Here is a 25,207-nt window from a genome sequence, read left to right as displayed (position 1 = left end):
GTATGGTTTTGTGCGAGGAAAATAATGTCTCACAACCTTGCTTGAGATTTTTAAGAAAGTTATCAGAAAGGTTGATGATGGTAGAACAGTAGACATTGCTTATTTGAATTTCAATAAAGCCTTTGACAAACTTCCCCGTGGTAGACTCATTAGTAAAGTTAGGTCATATGGGATTCAGGATGAGCTTGTCAATTAGATATATAATTGGCTTAGCAGCAATAGAAAGAGAGTAATCGTAGATGTTTACTTTTTGGACTGGAAACCTGTGACCAGCGGTGTTCTACAGGGATTGGTTCTGGGTTCTCTTTTGTTTGTCATTTACATAAATAACTTGAATGAGAATTTTGAAGGTATGGTTAGTAACTTTGCAGATGACACCAAAATTGATGGCATAGTGCACAGTGAAGAAGGTTTTCTAAGATTACAGAAGGTTCTTGATACAATGAGTCAATGGGCTGAAAAATGGCAGTTGGAGTTTAATCTGGATAATTGCAAGGTGTCGTATTTTGGAACAACAAACAAGGGTAGGGCTTATACAATTAATGGTAGGACCTTGGGTAGTGTTGTAGAACAGAGGGACCTAAGGATGCAAGTGCATAGTTCTTTAAAGTTTGCATTAATAAAGGCATTTCGTACGCTTACCTTCATTGCAGACCCTTTGAGTTGAATATATGAGTTGGGATGTTACATTGAAGTTATACTTGATATTGATGAGGCCTCTTCTGGAATACACTGTCCAGTTCTGGTTGGCCAGTTATAGGAAGGATATTATGAAACTGGATATTGTTCCGAGGAGATTTACCAGGATGTTGCAGAGAAGGTTTGAGTTTCAAAGAAAGGCTGGATAGGCTGCAACTTATTTCACAAGTGCATAGGAGGTTGAGAGGTGACCTGATAGAAGCTTATAAAATAATGAGGGGTATAAATACATGATAGTTTTTTTCCCTATGGTGGTGGATTTAAAGACTGGGAGCACATTTTTAAGGTGAATTTTAAAAAGACCTAAGAGCAATTTTTTTTACACAGAGGGTGGGTCGCATGTAGAATGAATTTTCTGAGAAAGTGCAGGGTGCAGGTACAATTACAACATTTGAGCGACATTTGGATGGATACATGAGTCGGAAAGGTTTGGAGGGATATGGGCCAGGAGCAGTTGGGCCGAAGGGCCTGTTTCCACACTGTAAGTAATCTAAATCTAATCTAAATCTAAATTTGGATGGATACATGAGTCGGAAAGGTTTGGAGGGATATGGGCCAGGAGCAGGCAAGTGAGACTGATTTAGCTTGGGATTATATTTGGCATGGACTGGTTGGACCAAAGGGTCTGTTTCTGTGCTGTATGACTCTATGGCCATTTTGGAGACTGTCAAGCTGTACTGCTGCACATCCTTTATTCTGTGAATGAGCTGCTTCTGTCTGAAAGAAGCTTGCATCATCATTTACATTTTGATGGTTCTGTGTTCCTGAAACGAAACTGTTTTTGTGTTTGTGTTGTAAGGTATCTTGTTGATATGCCATAGTCCATTTTTTTCTGTCTTCTACTATTTACTTTTAAAAACACTGAACTATTCACCACAAGACATCTTATAAATTACTCAATTAAGTCAATTTGAACATCCTTCTAGACACCCCTATACCACCAACTGAACTAGAAAATGAAACTGAATCTGTTATCTTCATAATACATATAAAATAGAAATGCAAATAAGACTTAAAGCTGTACATGCTACTATCCAATTTAGAAACCTTCCCACTCTCTCTCACGTGCACAGACACATGCATTCACACAGACGGACAGACGGAGCATGCACACCAAATAGCCCAGTGTGCATTGTTCCAATATATGTCCTGCAGGCAAAAAGTCAGGGTAAATTCAACACAGCGAATTACTGCTCAGTCAGACTACTACTGCCCAGTCAGACTACTATCAATCGCTATGGAAGGGTGGTCGACGAGAGTCATTGCCCTTGACATGAAGGTCACATTTGACCAAGTCCTCAAAAAACTAGTGTCAATGGGATTGTGGTTGGAATCGTGAGAAAGATTGTTGCAGTTACTAGAGGTCAAATATCTCAGCAGAACTACTTAAGGATAGTATCGTAGTTCCAGAAGTGAACAAAGTTACCTAATATGACAAACCAAGGCTCTCTGCAGCTTGAATGCAGTCACCCAATGAGTTGTAACCTAGGATATCGGCAACTGATGAATGAAATCTTACTTTTTCCTCTGCTTAAGGTAAAGGCCAACATTGCATTTTTAATCTCTTTGTAAGTAAGTTTTTTTTTTGATACATCCACTGAGTCAAGGATTGTAACAAGTGCAATCACATCCTAAGGTGGGAGTTGAACCCAAACCTCTGGCTGTGAGGTAGGGACACTGCCACTATATCTCAAGAAATATTTTGCTTTGGGATTTATGATACCTTGAATTATTTTTCTAAATCTGCATCAGCAATTGCAGTGCTTGATCCCAGGATCCTTGTCAATTAATGCTACAGCAGAAGTTAGTGGCCACAATTCTTAACATGACATGTGAAATAGGCAATGCACTGTCGTGAGGCTCCCATCTGAAGACCTGAAACTTTCTACAAGGCATGAGGTTTTGGAAAACAATAGAGATACAGGGCAACTGTTCTAGTTACGTCATTATGAATTCTATTCATATTTTCATTTTCCTTCCTGTCAAAAGTAATGTTAAAAAAGGACAAGGTTTGGCTTAGTTTAGGGAAGTTTGAATGCAGTTTAATCAACTAGTGGATCCTTTCAACAATTTTGAAATAATGATCATCATTTATGGTTGCTTGTTGTACTGTTAACCTTCCGTTTGAGATAGTTCTTGAAGTTTTAAATGCAATTGAGGTTAATGAAGATGTTTTCTTCTCCCAAGCTTTTTAGACTTTGTACGTTGTTTTCACAGTCATGAAACCAGGCAGCCTAAGTCAACCAGATGGTTTAGATTATGAGTTGTGCTTGCTACCTGTGTACAAGTGTCTGTTTGCAGGTTTTGATTGTTTTCTTCCTTCTCCTGCCTCTTCCTTTGTGTGATGTCCATGCACCCTCATTGTTGCCATTAGAACAATCTCCAGTTGTTGATGTTCCTCTTCCTTGTCTTCACTGTGCTGTGCATAATTACCTCAATTAGATTTTGCTTTTGAAGTTATCCATTTATTTTTAAAGGGTTTGTGCCAGTGTTAAGTTAAATTAACATTTACTAGAAAGATGAGGCCTATGTTTTTTGTACAATCTAACTAATTATTGTGTATTCACAGTCGTGCTGTGCAGCGTAGCCTGGCTATAATCAGACTGGCCAAGCAGAAGAAATCTAAGAAGAAAGAATACTGCATGTACTACAACAGATTTGGAAAGTGTAATCGAGGGGATGATTGTCCCTACATACACGACCCTGAAAAAGTTGCAGTTTGTACAAGGTGTGTCTCTATCTGTGAATTTGGTGTCTATTATCTGGTGAAATTTATTATGCTGATCAAGCAGGGAAACTACTTGAGAATTACAAAAAAAACTGGGACATGAGCGATTGTGTGCAAACGAGGAACCCCATTCTTTTGCAGAACTATATTCATATCAGATGTCAGACTTACCAGGATGCAAAGGGAATTTTAGGTAACACTCCAATTATGCACCTCAATACTAAAACTTTCCATTTTTCCTGTAACTTTACCTTGTTTCAGTGGTATGTATTCATTATGCAAAGTGACTACTATGCGGTCAAATAGTAATTCTTTGGAACAGTTGCAATCATTCATGATTGGGCCCCATGACAATTTGTATGCTCCATTTCATTTTTGGCAGATTCCTACGTGGAACATGCAAAAAAACTGATGGGACATGTCCTTTTTCGCACAAAGTTTCAAAAGATAAGGTAGGAACTTTATCAAAAAAAGAAAAGTTAACTTAAATGCTTGTCAGTTCTTGAAATTGATTTCTTAATGCATTTTTAATGTATCATACTTAGAATAACATAATCTGTTCTATTTTAGTTAAACATCCCTGTGCCAATTATAATTGTGTGATTGACATCAACATCCTTGAACCGGGGGAGAGGAAGCTTGACCAGGGATTCTCCTTGTGATTGTTGCATAATGAATGTGTACAATGTGTGAGAATAGACAAAGTATACCCCAGATGTCCTTCCCCTAATTCATTTGAATATTAGTCTGCCAGCAGGAGTTTTACCTGCACATCCACCAACGTCATTTATTGTATCCATTGCTCCCAATGCGGTCTCCTCTACACTGGGGAGACCGGGCGTCTCCTCCTTGCAACCTTCTCCCCAGCCCCACCTCCTCCCATTTATTTCTCCACTCTGGAGGCTCCCTGCCTCCATTCCCGATGAAGGGCTTTTGCCCGAAACGTCGATTTTCCTGCTCCTCAGATGCTGCCTGACCTGCAGTGCTTTTCCAGCACCACTCCATTCTAGACTCTGGGTTCCAGCATCTGCAGTCCTCACTTTTGCCTATTAGTCTGCCAGCAGCCATTGAGATATAAAGGACAACAATTTACATGGAGTTCACAGAAAGTTTTCTAGATAGCTTCTTCGAAGAACACATTCAGAAACTGGCTAGAGATTCTAGACCTAATATTGTGCAACAAGATGGATTTAATAATGACCTCATAATGCAGGCACCCCTAATTTGCGAAAGAGAGGAGGGAATCCAAGACTAGTACATAAGGGCAATTATGAGCACATGAAGGGAAAGCTAACTAAACTAGCAAATTGGATTTGAGGGATTGATCAATAAATAATATAATGGCTGACATTTAAGGGGATATTTCAGAATATACAGAATTGGATCAGCCAATGAAAGTGAAAAATTCCAAGGGAGAGCACTCATTAACTAAATTAGTTGAAGATAGTATCATTACTTAAGGCAAAGTCATAAATACCCAAATTTGGGTGGCAGAACAATAGAATGGCTAGAATATGAAAAGCAGCAAAGATTGACTGAAAGATTAATAAAGATGGGAAAATTATAGTATGAGAGATAGCTAGCTAGAAATATAAAACATGGATTGTTTAATTTTGTGTATATTTGAAAATGAAGAGAGTTAATAAACTGAATGTTGAATCTATAAAACTGAGTTTAGCGAATGAAACGTGAGGAGGTGGCAGATGAAATGAGGTTGCATAACTCTTCATTGTAGAGGGCGCAAGTAACATCTCCAAAATGTCTGCAATATTGAAATAGAAGGGGGAAGGAACTTGAACAAGTTACAATCAGTAGGGAAGTGATTCTGAGTAGATTGTTGGAGTTATGTGCTGATGAGGGCCTAGGTCCTGATGGACTTCATCCTGGGATCTTAAAAAACACAGGTAGTGAAATAGTTGATGCTTTGGTCTTTATTTTCCAAAATTCACTAGATTGGAGAAGATTCAATTAGAATGGAAAATAGCAAATGCAACTGTTTTACTTCAAAAAGGGGTTGAGACAGTAAACTGGAAACTGCAGGCCAGTTAGCTTAACATTGTTATAATTAACATGTTAAAAATTATTCCTAAAAATATTATTGGAAGGCATTTAGCTAAGTTCAAAGTAATGATGCAATGTCAACATGGTTTTGTGCAAGGGATTAATGTTTAACCAATCTATTGGAATTTGTTATAGAATAGCATACCCTTCAGATAAAGGCAAACTGATGGATGAATTTTCCTTGGATTTCCAGAAAGCATTTGATAAGGTACAACATAAAGGTTATTGTGGGAAATAAAAGGTGATGATGTGGGAGTAAACATTGGTATGGATAGAAGATTGTCTAGCTAACAGGAAATGGAGAGTCAGTATAATGGGTCAGTTTCTGGTTGGCATGATGTAATGAGTGTACCAAAGGGTTAAGTGCAGAGGCCTCATCCATTTATGATCTATATAAATGATTTGAATGAAGAGATCAAAGGTATGATTGCTAAATTTGCAAATGGCACAAAAACAGGTAGGAGAGTAAGTTGTGAAGAGGAAGGACTTAAGGAGCCTACAAAGGGATAAAGGTAAGTTATATGAGTGGGCAAATATGAAGTTGTCCTTTCTTCACAAGAGGAAGGAAAAATAAACATTTAATCTCAATGGTGAGAGATTGACGAGCTCTGAAATGCAAGGGGGTGTCCTAATGCATGATGCACAAAAGTTTAAAATTCAGGTACAGAGGTTAGTAGAATGTTATTGTCTGTTTCAAGGAGAATTGAATTCAAATGTAGGGAGTTTATGCTTCAGTTATACGCAAGGCATTGGTGAGACCACGTCTGGAGTACTGCTATAATATTAGTCTCCTTATTTAAGAAAGAATGTAAATACAATGGACGCAGTACAGAGAAAATATCCTAGACTAATACTTAGGATGGCCAGGTAGTCTAAGGAGGAAAGGTTGAACAGGCTAGGTTTGAAACAGTTAGATCTTAGCGGGTAAGAGGCCGCTTGACTGAAACATAGGAGTTCCTGAGGGGTCTTGACAGGGTAGATGTGTTTGAAATCTATTTTCTCTCTAGTAGGGAAAAGAAATTGAACTAGGATTACTGTTTAAAAGTAAGGGATCACTCATTTAAGACAGAGACAGAATGTTTTCCCTCCAAGAAGGTGGTGAGTCTTGACAGGCAGTGGAAGCAGAAACTTTGAATGTCTTACGCAGAGGTGCATTGGTAGATTCTTGATGAGCAGAGAAGTGGAAAGTTATCCAGAGTAGGTGGGAATATGGAATCATCAGATCTGCCATGGTCTTATTTAGCAGCGGAGTGAGCTCAAACAGCCGAGTGGCTTACTTCTGTTTCTAATTTGTATGGTTGTACTTAGGGCTTGTTTTTTATGGTACCTTACATGATCACAGTATTTTCAAGTATTTTATAGCCAATATAGTATTCCTTTTTTTTTCCAGGATTGTAACTGTTCTAATGAAAGAAATGTAACAACCAATTTGCAAATTTTGATAATAGAACATAGAAATATACAGCACTGAGCAGGCCCTTTGGCCCACGATGTTGTACCAAGGATTAATCCTAATGTAAAATAAAATAACCTAACCTATACACACCTCAATTCATGTGCATGTCCAGCAGTCACTTAAATGTCCCTAATGTCTCTGCTTCCACCCTTTGGCCCACGATGTTGTACCAAGGATTAATCCTAATGTAAAATAAAATAACCTAACCTATACACACCTCAATTCACTGCTGGACATGTGCATGTCCAGCAGTCACTTAAATGTCCCTAATGTCTCTGCTTCCACCACCACCACTGGCAACGCATTCTATGTATTCACAACTCTCTGCGTAAAGAACCTACCTCTGATGTCTCCTCTATACCTTCCTCCTAATATCTTAAAACTATGACCCTCCTGCCAGTCAGTCCTGCCCTAGGGAAAAGTCTCTGGCTATTGACTCTATCCATGCTTCTCATTACCTTATATACCTCGATCCGGTCACCTCTCCTCCTCTCCAGAGAGAAAAGTCTGAGCTTAGTCAACTTCTCTTCATAAGACAAGCCCTCCAGTCCAGGCAGCATCCTGGTAAACCTTCTTTGCACCCTCTCCAAAGTTTCCGAATCTTTCCTATAGTAGGGCGACCAGAACTGGACACATTATTCCAAGTGTGCTCTCATAAGGGACTTGTAGAGCTGCAGCAAAACCTCGTGGCTCATAAACTTGATACCCCTGTTAATGAAAGCCAAAATACCATATGTTTTTTTAACAACCCTACCCACTTGGGTGGCAACTTTGAGGGATCTATGCACTTGAACACAAAGATCCTTCTGTTCCTCCACGCTGCCAAGAATCCTGTCTTTAATCCTATATTCAGCATTCAAGTTCGACCTTCCAAAATGCATCACTTCGCATTTATCCAGGTTGAACTCCATCTGTCATTTCTCAGCCCAGTTCTGCATCCTGTCTATGTCACACTGCAGCCTGGAATAGCCCTTGATACTATCAACGGCACCTCCAACCTTTGTGTCAACGGCAAATTTACTAACGCACCCCTCAACCTCCTCATCCAAGTCATTTATAAAAACTACAAAGAGCAGAGGCCCAAGAACTTTCCACCTACAACCACTCTCTGTCCTCTATCAGCTAACCAATTCTGAATCCAGATAGCCAAATCTCCCTGTATCCCATACCTCCTGACTTTATGAATGAGCCTACCATGGGGAACCTTATCAAATGCCTTGCTGACGTCCATATACACCACAAACTCTGCTCGACCTTCATCGATCTTTCTTGGCACCTCCTCAACGAACTCAATAAGATTTATTAGGCACGACCTGCCCCTCACAAAGCCATGCTGACTGCCTTTAATCACACTACGCTTTTCCAAATATCGATAAATCCTATCCCTCAGAATTCTTTCCAAAACATTGCTGACCACAGATGTAAGACTGACTGGTCTGTAATTGCCAGGGATTTCCCTATTCCCCTTTTTGAAAAGAGGAACAACGTTCGCCTCCCTCCAATCCTCCAGTACGACTCCTGTGGAGAGTGAGGAAGCAAAGATCTTCACCAGTGGCTTAGTAACCTCCTTTCTCGTTGCCCAGAGCAACCTAAGATAAATCTGGTCTGGCCCTGGGGACTTATAAGGCTTAATGTTTTCCAAAATTTCCATCACATCAACTTCATCAAACTTGATCTGTTCAAGCCTGTTTCCCAGCTCCTCAAAGTTCTCACTCACAACAAGGTCCATTTCCTTAGTGAAAGGTGAAGCAAGAAACTCATTTAGCGTTTTACCTATCTGCCTATGAAATCTTTATTGCACATCCTGTCTCTCTCAAGCTCTCTTTCATGATTATTCTATCTTGCACCTTTACTTTTGTACTCTCAGTCCCATTCTCTTTCCACACTCTTGATAACATGGGTGGGCGGCACGGTGGCACAGTGGTTAGCACTGTTGCCTCACAGCGCCAGAGACCCGGGTTCAATTCCCGCCTCAGGCGACTGTGTGGAGTTTGCACATTTTCCCCGTGTCTGCGTGGGTTTCCTCCAGGTGCTCCGGTTTCCTCCCACAGTCCAAAGATGTGCAGATCAGGTGAATTGGCCATGCTAAATTGTCCGTAGTGTTAGGTGCAGGGGTAGATGTAGGGGAATGGGTCTGGGTGGGTTGCGCTTCGGTGGGTCGGTGTGGACTTGTTGGGCCGAAGGGCCTGTTTCCACACTGTAAGTAATCTAATCTAATCTCACATACACTTCTTCTCACTTATTACCCCATCTCTCTCAATTACACATATCATTCACCAAGACTTTGCGAATATTGATTAGAAGTGAGAAATTCTCACCCCCAAGCCATGAGTGCTAAAGGCCATTGTACTGTAGTTGTTATTCTTTATAATGTTAGTCTCCATTGTTCAGTATTTAAACTTAGTTAATCAAATTGTCCCAATCAGAGGAGTTAATTGAAAAATCCCAGAATATCTTGATTCACAGATGTGCAACGTAACTTGCGATTTCATTGATAAGTTATGCATAGTATATAAATTAAAACTATAAAACGTTAGTGTGATCTGAAGAGAATTGATTGGCATCTTGACTAGTCTTGAAGGCACCGTCTCTCATTTTGTTTAAATGATTTGCTTTTCTTCCTTCTCATTCTTGAAATAGTCGCCATGTTTACTTCTGAATCCGTTCGCAGTGATCACTGTGACTGAAGTGTGAAATAGCTTTTTAAAAAAATGAGTGCTTAGGTACATCAAACACAGTTGCAATTCTTCAGACTTTTAAAGAACTGGCATTGATGTAGAATGCCCCAAAGCGCTTTGAAAACAATGGTAACCTGTTAAATGTAGACAGTGTTGCTACGTACAATATAAAAATATGTGTTTATACTGTGGATTAGGGAGCATCTCTACAGGGGTAGGTAATAAATGAGCCAAATGATAAAGTAATTGTAATTGTATCCATTTGGGCAAATTGAGACTATTCCACAGTGCTTCTGACCTGTGCAATGTGAATGGTAAAGAAGCTTAGGGAGTCCAAAGTTGAGCCGCTTGCTGAAATACATTCTGACAGGCTAAATGATATTTATTTGGTTTTTCCAGTTTTGGTCAGTATCTGAGATGGTCATCCCCTGCCACTGGTCAGCCTAGGGTTGAATGCCATCTGGATCTTGCTGCAAGTGAGCATGGGCAACTTAATTATCTGGAAAATTGTGAATATAATTGAAGGTATAATTATCAGTGTGCAGTCCCTTCTTATCTCGATAATGGAACCAAGATCATTGATAAAATAATTGAAGATAGTCGGACCTAGGAAACTGGACATAATTGATCAATTAGCTTATTAGTGTTTATGAGAAATGTCAAAAGAAGTGCACTTAAATATGCAAGACTCTATTCTTTATTTTCAAACTTTTTGTTGTCCACTTCTCTTTTATCCTTACAATTTTACAGTACCATGAGAGAGGGAAAAAGTTTGAGGGTGATAATTGAGATCATCATACAAATATGAACCTTTCAAGCACTTTTCTAGCTGCCTGAAGACAGGAAGTACTGACTATTTAAGTGCTGTAGCCGGCCACAGGTCAAAAATGCTCGAGTGTTATTTGCAAACTATAAGACCAGCATGTTTGATTTATTACTTATGGGAGCAGGAAGCCTCTAGGAAGCAGAAACAGTGTTCCCAGTCCCACTGCTCTCCGTTAACCTGTATTATTACAAGGACTGGTGGAGTTAGGGCCATTCATCACACTCTCAGGCAGAAGCAACAAAATGCCGATAACTCGACCAAGCTCATTTTTTACAATTGCTAAATATGCAGCAAAAAAGCCTGGGAAAATCAAACAGGCGATGATTAAAGCAATTTGTTCTCACAAGTAGTTCAAATAGATTAATCCATGTCTCCATTATTTGGAAACTTTGTAAATCTATATATTTAGAATTTTTTTACTTTTTGTCTGGAGAGTGTTACTACCTTTTGAATCAGTACGCATTATTGTTGCAAAGGCTGCATAGTAACAAATAAAATTAGATATTAACCCCCTGAGCCGTGTATAGGTCAGCCACCTGCATCTTCTTTTTCCTCCTTATTCCCAATCCAAGACTGTGCTACCTTTGAGCTCCTGACTACAATTACATAATAAAGCACCACTAATAGAAATTTATAGCAGGATCACATCTCACTGAGGGAAAGCTAGAGATAGGAGATATTTGTTGTCAGTGGGATAATCTTAACAGAATAAATCTGGTGTTTTCGGGTCGAATTGAATTTCAAGTGAGGTTCCCACGAGGCAGTAGACACTGATCACTCGATTGACTCTGCATAAAGGATAAGTCTAGTTCTGTGTGAAACCTGGTTTGCTAGGTATCTGCGGGTTAATTTTAACTAATCTTATCTCATTTTAAATCTGGAGGGAGCAGCAATTGGCCGCTTCCTTCTTTTTAAATATCAATATTTCTTTCTTAATGGCAAGGGCTGTGTTCATGTATATATGCACACAGCACTTAATAAAAAGAAGAGTTATACCAGTCTTGAAATGTTAACTCTATTTCACTCCACATATGTGGCAGACCTGCTGGGTTTCTTCAGCATTCACTGTGTTTGCACAGAGCACGTTCTTTGTTAGGAGTGTTGAGGGTCAATTTTTCAAGACTTGGCATTGCTTATCCAATATTTGTGAAACAAAGATTGAGTACCACATTGGCATAGCTAGTTCACAAATGCTGTGATGTCACCAGGATGAAGAATGGCTCCACCAGACAAAATACTGGAAATTCATTGGGAATTGCAAGTCCTAACCCTGATCTTGGCATCTCTTAACTTTATTTTGGAAAAGAGGGGAGGTGGATTGAGTGTAGGCTGTGGTTCATGGAGGACTCTTGACCATTTCATTGTCAGTTCCTGGAGGACTCTTGACCATTTGAATGACTAGTTGCCTCCACTGAAACTGGATTTCAGAGTCCCTGGTGTCTGGAAACCAAATATGGGAATTAGACCAATTTAGAGCAGATATGTTCTCAGTGCACTTCTTTAGATGGCTAGAATAATCCTTTGGAGAACTAAGGTGCAACTGTGAATATGGTCACAGAACACCTTTGGGGTAGTGATTCAGGGATCCTTTATGATAGAGCGTAGGCCTCCATTTTCCTTTGCAGATAAGGAAAGGGCTCCTTTAAGTGGGGGTGAGTGTAGTAGGGCAGGGTTGGGTCAATTAACAGTGGAGATGACTCTGCTGATATAGCCCTTGGAGCTGTTCAACTTAGCAAGACTTGTCAACAAATGCTCCTCTCCTCCTCTTACCACCACCATCCCCAACACCACCCATCTTATACCTTCAAGATTTAAGTACAGTGGCAGCACTGAGTACCATTTGCAAGATGCGCCACAGAGATTCTGCAAGACTCCCTGTACAGCACCTTCTAAATCCTTGACCTCCACCACCTTCAAGGGCAAGAGCAGCAGATGCTTGGACACACCATCTTCTGTGTGTTCTCTTCCAAGATCCTGATTTGGAACTATATTGCATTTCCTACGCTATTATTGCATCAAAACCCTGGAGCTGGCTGTCCATTCATCCTAAAGACTGCAGCAGTTCAGGAAGTCGGATAGTTAGCAGTGTCTTTTAAGAATTAATGATGGGTAGTAAATACTGGCCCAGCTGGATACTCAATAAGTTTGCATGGTAGGTGATCAAGGACGTGATGGTGAGTGGGGCAGGCACTAACTCAGCACAGGAGGAGGGGGCCGTTGCATTTGGGCATAGGATAATAGGTTACAAGAGTGGAGCATAAGGAGAGTATGAGGCTGAGTACTGCAAGAATATTTTGTATTTGGTTCTGGGGCATTTTTGTGGGAGGGAAAGTGATCTTTAGAAGTGATAAGGTATCCTTTGGGATTGTGAAAAGGGTCAAGCATGCAGAACCCTATTAGGGCCAATAAAACTGTATATAAGTTGTCCAAAAGAGTGCAGTTTGAGTGTATTTGAGCGTGCATGGTTATTTAAAATAATTATAGGATTTGAACTTCATGATTGATTTACAACATGCACATTGGGGTGCATGTTGATGCATTGAAGGACAGTTGGATGGCTCAGAGGTACAAGGTGGCAAGGATCACTCATGGAGAGCGATGGGATGAAAGCAGGAGGATTGTTTTCCGTTATATTGCTATTTTGGACTTTATTTTCTGCCTAGGCAGCTTCTTATTAACTTCCCTTGTTGGCTGCCCCCTCTCCCACAGTCCTCCAGAGTCTTTCAGATTGAAAATAATGGTCATGTTCACAGAGGTGGGATTTCTCCTGACTCTGACACCAATCCAACCTGTGATATAAATTTAATCATATATCTCAGAGTTTAGGTGAGGCTGCGACTACAGAGTGCATGTTCAGTGTGTAAAAAAAAATATTGTTTTAGATTTCTTGCTGGAGCATGTCTCTTAAAGAAGATAAATAAAGAGGGAGGTTGTAATGTAACTTTATAAAATATTGGTTCGGCCAGGTCTAGAGTATTATGTGCAGTTCTGGAATTCACATTATAGGAGTGAGAGAGTGCAGAGGAGATTCTCCAAGATGTTGCCTATGCTGGAGAGTTTCAGTTAGGAAGAGAGACTGGATAGACTGTTGTTACTTTCATTGAAGCAGAGGAGTTTGAAAGGGGTCTTGATTGAGATGTATAAAACTATGAGGAGCATAGATACAGTAAACAGGAAGAAACATTTCCCATTGATGGAGGGATCAATGGCCAGGAATCATATATTTAAGGTAAAGGGCAGAAGGTTTAGAGGAAATGTGAGGAAACATTTCTTCATCCAGCTGTTTGGAACTCATTGCCTGTCAGCATGGTAGAGGCAAAAACCCTTGCCATGGTATTTAAGGCTACGGGCCGAGTGCTGGAAAATGAGATAAAGATAGTTAGGTGGTTGTTTTTGACTGGCGCAGACACAACACGCTGAAGGGCCTTTTCTATCCTATAAACCTCTATAACTTGATTGTTTAATTTTATTTGCTTTGCTAGTTTTTCTGCATATCAGCTGTTTCCTTGAGTTGTCCCTCATTTTTGTGGTTTTGGTTGTTTCTTCTGTAATCTGCACCATTTAGTCTGTATTTACTGAAGGTGGTGAGCTTGGGCTTTCACTTGGCAGATTTAATTTGCTATATGATGAGATAATGATGAGATTGAGGGGCCAAACATATATTGAACTAATTACTGATCACTATCACAGGAAACAAATCTGGCTGTGTTGAAAGGCTTATATCTTTACCACTTCGCATGTACAAAGGCAGTTATTTAGTTACAAAGGCAGGTGTTTGAATCCAAGATCCAGTGTTTGTCACCATGTTTTAGTGGCCTACCTTTGGTAGATTACTTTACAGTGTGGAAACAGGCCCTTCGGCCCAACAAGTCCACACTGACCCGCCGAAGCGCAACCCACCCATACCCCTACATTTACCCCTTACCTAACACTACGGACAATTTAGCATGGCAAATTCACCTGACCTGCACATCTTTGGACTGTGGGAGGAAACCGGAGCACCCAGAGGAAACGCAGACACGGGTAGAATGTGCAAATTCCACACAGTCAGTCGCCTGAGGCGGGAATTGAACCCGGGTCTCAGGCGCTGTGAGGCAGCAGTGCTAACCACTGTGCCGCCCACTGTCATTCTGTGATTCTGATCCATTTCTGGATATAAATGTCAGGCCTCCTCAGCACTCATATCACACTTACTCTCATAAACTACAATACTTCTCCGTTCACCTTTCCCCTTCACACCCCTCAATCAACTCACCTACCCTCCCACTATCTACTGTAAACATAACTCTTAAATATTGACAGCCCCTAAAAATGTCAAAATAAATGAAAATACTTGAAAAGCCAGTTTTTAAAAAATCCTCTTTCACAAACCTCAAATCTGTCAAAATAAGCAAACTAACATAATTCTTCACAGTGGTCTAAACAACCCCTGCTGAACAGAGTCACTAATGATTTGAAAAACAGCCAAGTATTTATAATGGCATTCCATTGAGTAATTGTGTCAATAGACCCTCCTGTGTAGAATCCATTAGAAATTTTGAATATATCCAGAAGCTCAGCCAACTGTCAGAGCATTGTATTGCCAAATAGATTAATGATCTGAACTTCAAAGAAGAAAATGAAATCAGTGGGTTTCACATAATTCAATCGAGATTTTAAATTGGGCTAGTCTTTGAATATAGTACAATGCAGACTAGCACTTTGTCTAGTGGATAATATACTATTATGCATTTGAAGAATTTTCCACCTTTGTAATGTTGCTGTCTACCTTGCCAGCTGTCAAAACATAAAATCCTGGGAACAATATTATTTAACAGTCACATACCAAATGTTCTACCACAATTTTACAGAAAGTAAAGAAACATCTTATGCAACAAAACTTCCTAATAAAGTGGGAAGTAAGCAATACTTTTTGTCAGGGCCTATCCAGTGGGTCCCAACTCCAGATTAAAGGTCATGGTTCTCAGAATGAAAATAATTTTTACGGCCTACCAAAGTTTGCACACCATAGAAATTGTAGAAGTTTTGAAATGTTCACTACCACAGTGGTGCTGCTAACACCAAGACAGTAGCATGCTGACTCCTGATCCACACCATTATCCCACAATAATGAAAACCGCGAGAGCTGAAATTCTGGGTTTTGCTCCTATCTGCCATTGTTAAACCCTGCCTGAAACGTTTTGGCTGAGTGGAACTAAGATGCAAGAATGCGTACCAGATATTGGTAGGAGTTATTTTTAGTCCACCAAGTAGTAGTGATAGCATGAGGCTTGGTATAAATCAAGTACAGTAATCATGGCTAAATTCAATCTGCATATAGATTGGGTAAAACAACTGAGCACTAAAGTTACGGGGGATGAGTTTTCAGAAATAATCGATAATTGGTGATTACTCCAAGATTCCATAGATTCTAGAAAGATTCCTGCAGATTGAAAACTGTAAAATGCCCCTCTATTTAAAAAAACAGCAAGAGAGAAAACATGGAACTATAGACCTCTGAGCTATACATCATTCATGGAGAAAAAAACTGTCATCAAGAATGAATGGACACTTGGATGGTAATGATCTAATTGGATAGAAGTGTGGATTTGCAAATGGAAAATCGTATTTTACAAGGTTGTGGAGTTTTTTTTGAGGATGTTACTAACATAGTTGATAAAGAGAAGTCGATGGATGTAGTATAATGGTGTACAATCCTTTATCCGAAATTCTCAGGACCATCTGGTTTTTGGAATTCAGAATTTTTTGAATTTCAAATTAAGTGACAATTTGATGGTGAAATTTAAAAAAAAAAATCTTATTGGAGGAGCAGACTATGAGTAAAACAGGCCTTGAGACAGAATTGAGGCCTGCCAGTGCTGGGCAAGGCCCCCCCCCACACACACACACACACACACATACACATACCCACATGCATCGGGTGGGTGTCAACTTGGTACACACACACACACACACACACACACACACACACACACACACACACATATATACCCACATGCATCGGGTGGGTGTCAACTTGGTTTAAGTGTTTGCACGCCAAACAACCTTGTTAATGAGGAAAAAAACTTCATCAAAAAACCTTCGGACTTGGGAGCTTTTTGGATTTCGGATAAGGGGTCGTCTGCCTGTACTTAGATTTTAGAAGGCTTCCGCTAAGGTCTTTCACAGGAGGACAATTAGCGAAATCAAAGCACATGCATAGAAGGAAATGGCATGGATTATGGATTGGCTAACAGGCAGAAACAGAATTAAATGGGCCGTTCTCACATGCGCAAGTTCTGACTAGTGGGATACTGCACCAACTGTTCACAATATGATGTTGGCATACCTGCTAAGATTTTCCAATAACTGCTGTTTCTGTTTCAGATTTCCAGCATTCACAGTTCTTTCAGTTTTTATCATAGAACATTACAGCGCAGTACAGGCCCTTCGGCCCTCGATGTTGCGCTGCCCTGCGAAACCAGTCTGAAGCCCATCTAACCTACACTGTTCCATTCTCAACCATATGCCTATCTGATGACCATTTAAATGCCCATGAAGTTGGCAAGTCTACAACAGTTGCAGCAGTGCGTTCATCTCCTTACTACTCTGAGTAAAAAAAAACTACCTCTGACATCTGTCCTATGTCTATCACCCCTCAATTTGAATCTATGCACCCTCTTGCTATCCATCACCATTCTAGGAAAAAGACTCTCACTGTCCACCCTATCTAATCGTCTGATTATCCGATATGACTCAATTAAGTCACGTCTCAATCTTCTTCTCTCTAACGAAAACAGCCTCAACTCCCTGAACCTTTCCTCATAAGACCTTCCCTCCATACCAGGCAACATCCTTGTAAACCTCCTCTGAACCCTTTCCAAAACTTCCACATCCTCCCTATAATGTGGTGACCAGAACTGTAAACAGTACTCCGCGTGCAGCTGCACCAGAGTTTTGTACAGCTGCAGCATGACCACATGGTTCGAAAACCTGATGCCTTTACCAATAAAAGCTAGCACACCGTATGCCACCTTAACAACCCTATCAATCTGAGTGGCAATTTTGAGGGATCTATGTACGTGGACACCGAGATCTCTCTGCTCATCTACACTGCCAAGAATCTTACCATTTGCCCAGTACTCTGCATTCCTGTTACTCCTTCCAAAGTGAATCACCACACACTTTTCCACATTAAACTCCATTTGCCACCTCTCAGCCCAGCTCTGCAGCTTATCTATGTCTCTTTGTAACCTGCAACTTCCTTCAGTACTATCCACAACTCCACCGACCTTAGTGTCATCCGCAAATTTACTAACCCATCTTTCTGCGCCTTCATCCAGGTCATTTATAAAAATGACAAACAACAGTGGACCCAAAACAGGTCTTTGCGGTACACCACTAGCAAATAAACACCAGGATAAAACATTTCTTATCAGCCACCACCCTCTGTCTTCTTTCAGCTAGCCAATTTCTGATCCAAACTGCTAAATCACTCTCAATCCCATGCCTCCATATTTTGTGCAGTAGCCTACCATGGGGAACCTTATCAAACGCCTTATGGAAATCCATATACGCCACTAGTTTACTCTCATCCATCTGTTTGGTCACCTTCTCAAAGAACTCAATAAGGTTTGTGAGGCACGACCTACACTTCATGAAACCGTGTTGACTATCGTGCCGGTGGGCGGCACGGTGGCACAGTGAGGTTAAACTACCTATAGTTTACCCACAACCGAAATAAGGCTCACTGATCTATAATTACCAGAGTTGTCTCTACTCCCCTTCTTGAACAAGGGAACAACATTTGCTATCCTCCAGTCTTCTGGTACTATTCCTGTAGACAATGATGACATTAAGATCAAAGCCAAAGGCTCAGCATTCTCCTCTCTGGCTTCCCAGAGAATCCTAGGATAAATCCCATTTGACCCAGAGGGCTTATCTATTTTCACACTTTCCAGAATTTCTAACACCTCATCCTCGTGAACCATAATCCCATCTAGTCTAGTAGCCTGTTTCTCGGTATTCTCCTCAACAACATTATGTGAATAGTGATGAAAAATATTCATTTAGCACTTCCCTATCTCCTCTGATTCCACTCACAGTTTCACACTACTGTCCTTGATTGGCCCTAATCCTACTCTCATCATTCTTTTATCCCTTATATATCTGTCGAAAGCTTGAGGGTTTCCCTGATGCTATCCACCAACAACTTCTCATGTCCCCTCCCAGCTTGTCTTAGCTCTGGTCTTATCGTGACCAATCTCTTTGTTTGTCTTGCCTTTATCTGTGTCTGTGTATGTGTCTCTCTCTCTGCAACCTCCTACCCAGCATTCCCCCACCTCGTCTTCAGCAATGCCTCCATGTAATCTCTTCATTCCTCCTCATTCCCTCCAACCACCCCATCAGCATAAAAACTGCCCTTTCCCAGCTGCTTTCATTTCTGATGAAAAGTCAGTTTTGTTAAGTTTTTCTCTGTGCAGATGCTGCCAGAGCTGCGGAGTTTCTCCAGCACCTTGTTTTTGTTATGGGGCTAGAGTTGGTAAATGACATTCATCTGTTTGATCAGCCATGAATGTGTTAAATGGTTGAGCAGAACCAATGGGCAATCTGTCCACTTTTAAGCCTATATTCTGCCATACAAATACTGTGGTTATAACAGAAAATCAAAGTCTAGGATCTTTGTATCTCACCTCCTGTTTCCCCAAAGCCCATCACCATCTACGATACATACATCTCCACTGGACAATTGCTTTTGCACAGTTAATGCTCAAAAATCAGTTATTCACAGATTTTTTTTAAAATCCAAATATGTAGCAAACAGATGCATAAGCTTGTTCTGTAGATTAGTAGAGGAAAGGACAGAAGCTGATGTCCATTATTGTGTATTTTCTCTTGTCTACTTATGGGGAATCAGCACTTTCCCCTGTAATCGAGCTTGAAAATTCAGTTGTGTGCAATTTAGGATCTCTTGTTTTGTTAGGCTTCATTAGCTTTGATGTCTGATTCCCTTGTATAAATGCTATATAATGGCAGAGGGATGCTTCAGAACCTTTTGTTAATGGATGCGGTGTCATTGCGTATGATGCTGGAGTCACCAGGGTATAACATAGGTTAATTGAAATAACAGTACAAGTTTTCTTTCTTATATTTTTAGACTGGGAAAAGTGTGGATACTTCAAACTATTAAATTGGCTGATAATTGGCTGAAGGAGCTGATTTCAGTGACTTTTTTTTTCTCTGTTAAACACCACAGTCTCAATTTTTGTTATCTGTAGATTAGAACTAGAATGTTGAATCTTTTTTATGTTTATGTGAGATTTAATTGCCTCCTGGAGCTCAGTCAACATGATGGACTATTAAAGTTGAGACCTAGCCACCTACCTTTAAAACTAATTCTATGTAATTAATACAAATGCATTCCAATCCAAATTAGCTTAGAGTTTTGCTCCACCAGTGAGGCTAAGAATAAGGCTTTCCAAAATACTAGGCATATGAACTTGAAGCAAGAAGCGTGAAAAATATGGGCCCAAATAGAAACTGTTTTCACCGGGAGCTTGCTTTTAATATTAACTTGATCAGGCAGAAAGAACCTCAGTTTTACCTCTCTGCTGAAGGACCTATGAAGAAACTTTACAGTATCTGCCTAGAACTGCATTTTATCATCTGGTGTTCCAATCTGCATACAAGTTGACTTGCAAATGGATTCCAAAATGGAGCCCATTCACAACCTAGGGATTGTCTGTATCAGGAGAAGCAAGAGTTCCATGCTGATGCTTGGAGAACTCCACTAAAAACCTTCCTCCAGCACAAAAAATATCCAATTTTGTATCCACATTGCCATTGTCCTTTTTATATCATGACCTACAATTTTCCTCTCAAACCTGTTCTGAGGCACTGTATTAAATGCCTCCTGGAAATCCACGTATACAGTGTCCAAATGTTACTCTCATCCACACTTTGCATTACCTCTTTGAAAAAGCTTCAACAAATTAGTCAAACATGATTTCTCCTTTAGAAATTCATGCTGATTCTTGTCAATCAATCCACCTTTTTATGTGTGACTGCTGATTGTATGCTATACAATTGTTTCCAAACGTTGCTGCACCACAGACATTTAAACTAATTGGTCTTTCATTGCTGGAATTATCCTTGCAATCTTTTTTGAATATGGCCGTAATGTTGACAATTCTCTAGCCTTCTGGCTGCACCCTGGAGCCTATGGAAGTCTGAATGTTATGGCCAGTGCCTCCGTCATTTTAACCCTCACTTTATTCAAAATCCTTGGATGCATCTCTTATGGTGCAGTGTCTTATTAATTTTATGTGCCAACAACCTATCAAAGGCTTGTTCTTTACTAATTTTGATTCCTTCTATTGAGGGTTTCTTCCTGTGTCATCATTGCCTTGGCAGTATCTTGCTCATTTGTGAAGACAGATGCAAAGTATTCATTTAATATCTCAGCCACGCTCCCTGTCTCTATCTGTAATTACACACTATAACCCTACAGAAGATTTTGCAATTTCTCTTTAGGTTAGCTGCTAGTCTTTTCTCAGAGTTCCTGTTTGCTTTTCCAATTTGAATTCTCACCTCCCTGTCCCCTCAAACCTTCGGTATTCTTGTTGATGCTCAACCGTATTTTCTGCCTTACACCTGTTTTAAGCACCTTTTGTTTCTATAAAATTGGGGTCTATGTTTTTTTCATCATTCCATTTAAGACTAGGAAATGACCACAAAACAGCCATTGCTGTGGATCTGGAGTGACGTGTAGGCCAAACTAGGTAAGGATGGCAGATTCCCTCCCCTAAAGAGCATTATTGAGCAAGATGGCTTTTACCTCAATAGATAACAGTTTCTTCATCACCTTTACTGATGTGTAATTCCAGATTTTATAAACTAAAATATAAATTCCACCAGCTGCCGATGTCCCCAGAGCATTAGTCAAAATTTCAGGATTGCTGGTCCAGAAACCTTACCGTTACTCCACCAGCCCTCCTTGTTCGAGCACAGAACTGTCGACGGTACAACACAGAAAGAGGCCTATCAGTCCAACATGTTATGTTGGTTCTCTGAAGGAGCAGGTTACTCAGTGTTACTTCCTAGCCTTCTGCAGTGGCTAATAATTCAGTTCTCTCATTATGCCTCAATTGAACTGACCCCCTTCATACTTACGGGTATTACATTCCAGATCTGAACCCTTTTAAAAATTCATTTGAGACATGTGGACCAAGCTGGCTGAGGCAGCATTTATTGCTGAATCATAGTTGCCCTTGAGAAGGTGATGGTGAGCTGCCTCCTTTTAACTGTTGAAATCCATTTTGTGTATGTGGACCTACTTTGCTATGAGGAAAGGAGGCAAAAGTGAGGACTGCAGATGCTGGAAATCAGTCTAGATTAGAGTGGTGCTGGAAAAGCACAGCAGGTCAGGCAGCATCCGAGGAGCAGGAGAATCGACGTTTCGGGCAAAAGTCCTTCATCAGGAAGGTTTACGGCACCTTGTAAACCTGTGACCTCTACTTCCCAGAAGGACGAGGGCAGCAATGAATGTGAACATGTGACTTGTCTTAACAAGGTCATAATTAATTAATTCCATAATTCACCCAAGTGACAATTTATTTTATGTAATTCACTGTTTCTAGAAGCTTCTTAATTACTGAGGTTAAACTACCTGTAACTGCTGGGCCCAATTTACACACATTTTTTGAATGAGGGTATAACTTTTGCTTTTCTTCAGTTCTCTGTCACCACCCTTAGTCTATGGAAGGCTAGAAAATTATGGTGAGTGCATTCAATCCCCCTTTAAGTGTCTGAATTACCAACTCTTTCACCATGACCTATGCAGCATCTTTCTTGGTGAAGATAAATACAAATAAATATGTGCAGAAGAGTTTGAATTCTCTTTCTTGCTTGCCACTCGTCTTCATTCTTACTCTGTTTTTGCTTCTCTCATTTGTTTTTTCAAGTCCACACCAAACCTTCTGAGTTGAATCTGGTTCTCAATTGTATTATCCACTGGGTGGCACAGTGGTTAGCACTGATGCCTCACAGTGCCTGAGACCCGGGTTCAGTTCCCGCCTCAGGCGACTGACTGTGTGGAGTTTGCACGTTCTCCCCGTGTCTGCGTGGGTTTCCTCCGGGTGCTCCGGTTTCCTCCCACTGTCCAAAGATGTGCAGGTCAGGTGAATTGGCCATGCTAAATTGTCCGTAGTGTTAGGTAAGGGGCAAATGTAGGGGTATGGGTGGGTTGCGCTTCGGCGGGTCGGTGTGGACTTGTTGGGCCGAAGGGCCTGTTTCCACACTGTAATGTAATCTAATCTAATCTAATCTAACCTTGAAAGACATCTGGTATAAGAGCACTTCCATCTTCATCTGAATTTTATCTTGCAGAGAACTTTGGATTTATTTGCCCAATCTATTTCCTCTTGAAAGACAGCTTAATGTTCAGTAACAACTTTGCCTCCAACCTTTGATTCCAATGTATCAAGCCAGATCAATTCATTCTTCATTGACTCAGTTAGTTATTCTTGCTGACAGTGACTCCTTTTTTTCCCCCAAATAGGCAAACTAAACTTTACACTACAATGTTCACTGTCCCCTAATATTCCCCAAATGACACTTTATTCACTTGGCTGACATAATTACGAGGTCGAGTAATAGTATTTATAATCGTTGGTGTTTTGTAAATTTGGAATAAATATTATGCAGGCATCTTCCATTTAAGACAGTTTCTGATAGTGTACCTTCAAACTTTAATGGGGCTTGAATATCTGGACTTTAGTGCATCTACCTATAGCACACTGAGTCTTTTTAAAAACAAACTACTCACCAGCTCTTTCCCAAACTCTACTATGTGCTACCTCTCTCACTCACCACCTCTATCCTCAACCTTCTGCTTGCCAATCTCTCTAGTGACACTTCTACTCACGACTCTTCCAATTGCCGCAAACTCACCCCCCAATCCTCACTCATCTATCTCTCCCCTTGCTAGTCACTTCTGTCCTGATGATCTTACATACCACCTGTCCTCCAGGACCTTTCTGTTTCACTGTCTCTCTCCACTTGACCCTCCCACTCATCATCTGTCCTGCAACATTTCCATTTAACACTTCTTTCTTTTGCCTCCTTTCACCCAGGGCTTTCACTCACTATCTTTCCTGTTTCACTGCATCTCCTGCTTTGCCTCTTCACTCTCTGAACATCCCGCGAGCCAGCACCTCTCCCTAATCCGTAACACTCACGAGCTCTTCTTCAATGGTCCCACTCTCCAGCTTAACACCCCTTCCCCAAACACTACAATTGCCAACTCCCCCGAATGTGTCCCCCTCCCTTGCTTTGTTTTCTCATACACCCCTTTTTCCTCTAGCTGACCCTCCTCTGGGTCACAGTGAGGGTTTAGGACAGGGAAGCAGCAAGTTAGATGGCTAGGTCAATTGGGAGCGAGGCAGCAAGCGGGAAAGACAATGAGTCGAGAGAAGCAGCAAATAGGAGGATTGGTGACTGTGCAAGGTGCCAGGTCAGGAGAAGGAAAGCTAGAGGAATCTGGGTGTGATGCTGCTAACTGGAGGGAGCAGCAAAAGAAAGGGCAAGCATGAGTGTACCGAATCAGGGACCGTGACAAGCTGGAGCTGGGAAGCAATGCAGATGAGATGACTTACCCAAAATAATAAGATATTAAGAGTTGGTAAAAAGGTGTTTGGGCTAGTTATGTTCAAGGTTAAAATTAAAGGTCAGGAATGTAACCCACCTTTATTATATGCTTTCTCATAAACTAAGGTGATATTTGATTTAATACACCATTCTTTAGGAGCAGAACCTGAGTGTTACACAAGTGATAGCTGTACTGATTTGTGTGCAACTTTTATAGAAATGCAGGAATTGTGGATGTGGGCTCCTTTACTTTTTATACACCTTGAAATTGGACCTTGATAAGTTGTATATCAAAGCAAGGGGATAGGTTGCCTGGAGCAGATTGCAGGCAACAATGACTAAGACAGCGTTACCAATAAACACTTAAATCTGTAAAAGCTGTGCCTATATTCTGCAACATTGAATTGATTGATAGTGTAGCACAGACTACCTGCATTCCAACAAACAGGCAAGTACAAGCAATTGTTCGTCGGTGGATAATGCATCTGTGTAGATGTTCAATAAAAAAAACTGGAACTTTCAGATCCTAGGGGCCAGCATTCACTTAAGGCGAACTGAGAAACAGTTGATATTGCAAGCAGATACTTTTGAGCAACTTGAATTTGGACTAGTTGATTGTTTGCAGATTAATATTCTCCTTCATGCTGTTTTCATTGATAAGCAGTTGGAATGTCGAGCTCATAAATATTCAGAATGTTGTTTTCTGTTTGCATTATAGATGCCAGTTTGCTCTTATTACCTCAGAGGGATCTGCAGTAATAATAACTGCCCTTACAGCCACGTGTATGTGTCGAGGAAGGCTGAAGTTTGCCGAGATTTCCTAAAAGGATACTGCCCATTGGGAGCAAAGGTATATTAGGAGGGAATGTTTACTATCAGTACTCTTTTGTTATTAATACGTTTGCTTTGTGTCTTTTAAAGGAGAATATGTTTCTAAATTTACTGTTACTATTCTTGGCTGAAAATGTGTTGCTGGAAAAGTGCAGCAGGTCAGGCAGCAATCTAGGAACAGGAGAATCGACGTTTCGGGCATAAGCCCTTCTTCAGGAATGAGGAAAGTGTGTCCAGCAGGCTAAGATAAAAGGTAGGGAGGAGGGACTTGGGGGAGGGGCGTTGGAAATGCGATAGGTGGA

The 25,207-nt window shown here is 40.6% G+C and overlaps 1 protein-coding gene across 1 annotated transcript in view; it reads left to right on the top strand.

Annotated features, from left to right (window-relative positions):
- Nucleotides 1-25,207, top strand: part of zc3h3 (zinc finger CCCH-type containing 3) — a 275,802-nt gene that overhangs the window by 174,732 nt on the left and 75,863 nt on the right. Inside the window, exons 7-9 of the mRNA XM_043687898.1 lie at nucleotides 3,269-3,427; nucleotides 3,810-3,879; nucleotides 24,793-24,924. Coding sequence (XP_043543833.1) covers nucleotides 3,269-3,427; nucleotides 3,810-3,879; nucleotides 24,793-24,924 — 361 coding nt within the window. The remainder of the gene's footprint in view (nucleotides 1-3,268; nucleotides 3,428-3,809; nucleotides 3,880-24,792; nucleotides 24,925-25,207) is intronic.

Source organism: Chiloscyllium plagiosum, chromosome 4, assembly GCF_004010195.1.
Source record: "Chiloscyllium plagiosum isolate BGI_BamShark_2017 chromosome 4, ASM401019v2, whole genome shotgun sequence".
NCBI classification, from domain to species: Eukaryota; Metazoa; Chordata; class Chondrichthyes; order Orectolobiformes; family Hemiscylliidae; genus Chiloscyllium; species Chiloscyllium plagiosum.
This window is presented reverse-complemented; position numbering and strand designations above follow the sequence as displayed.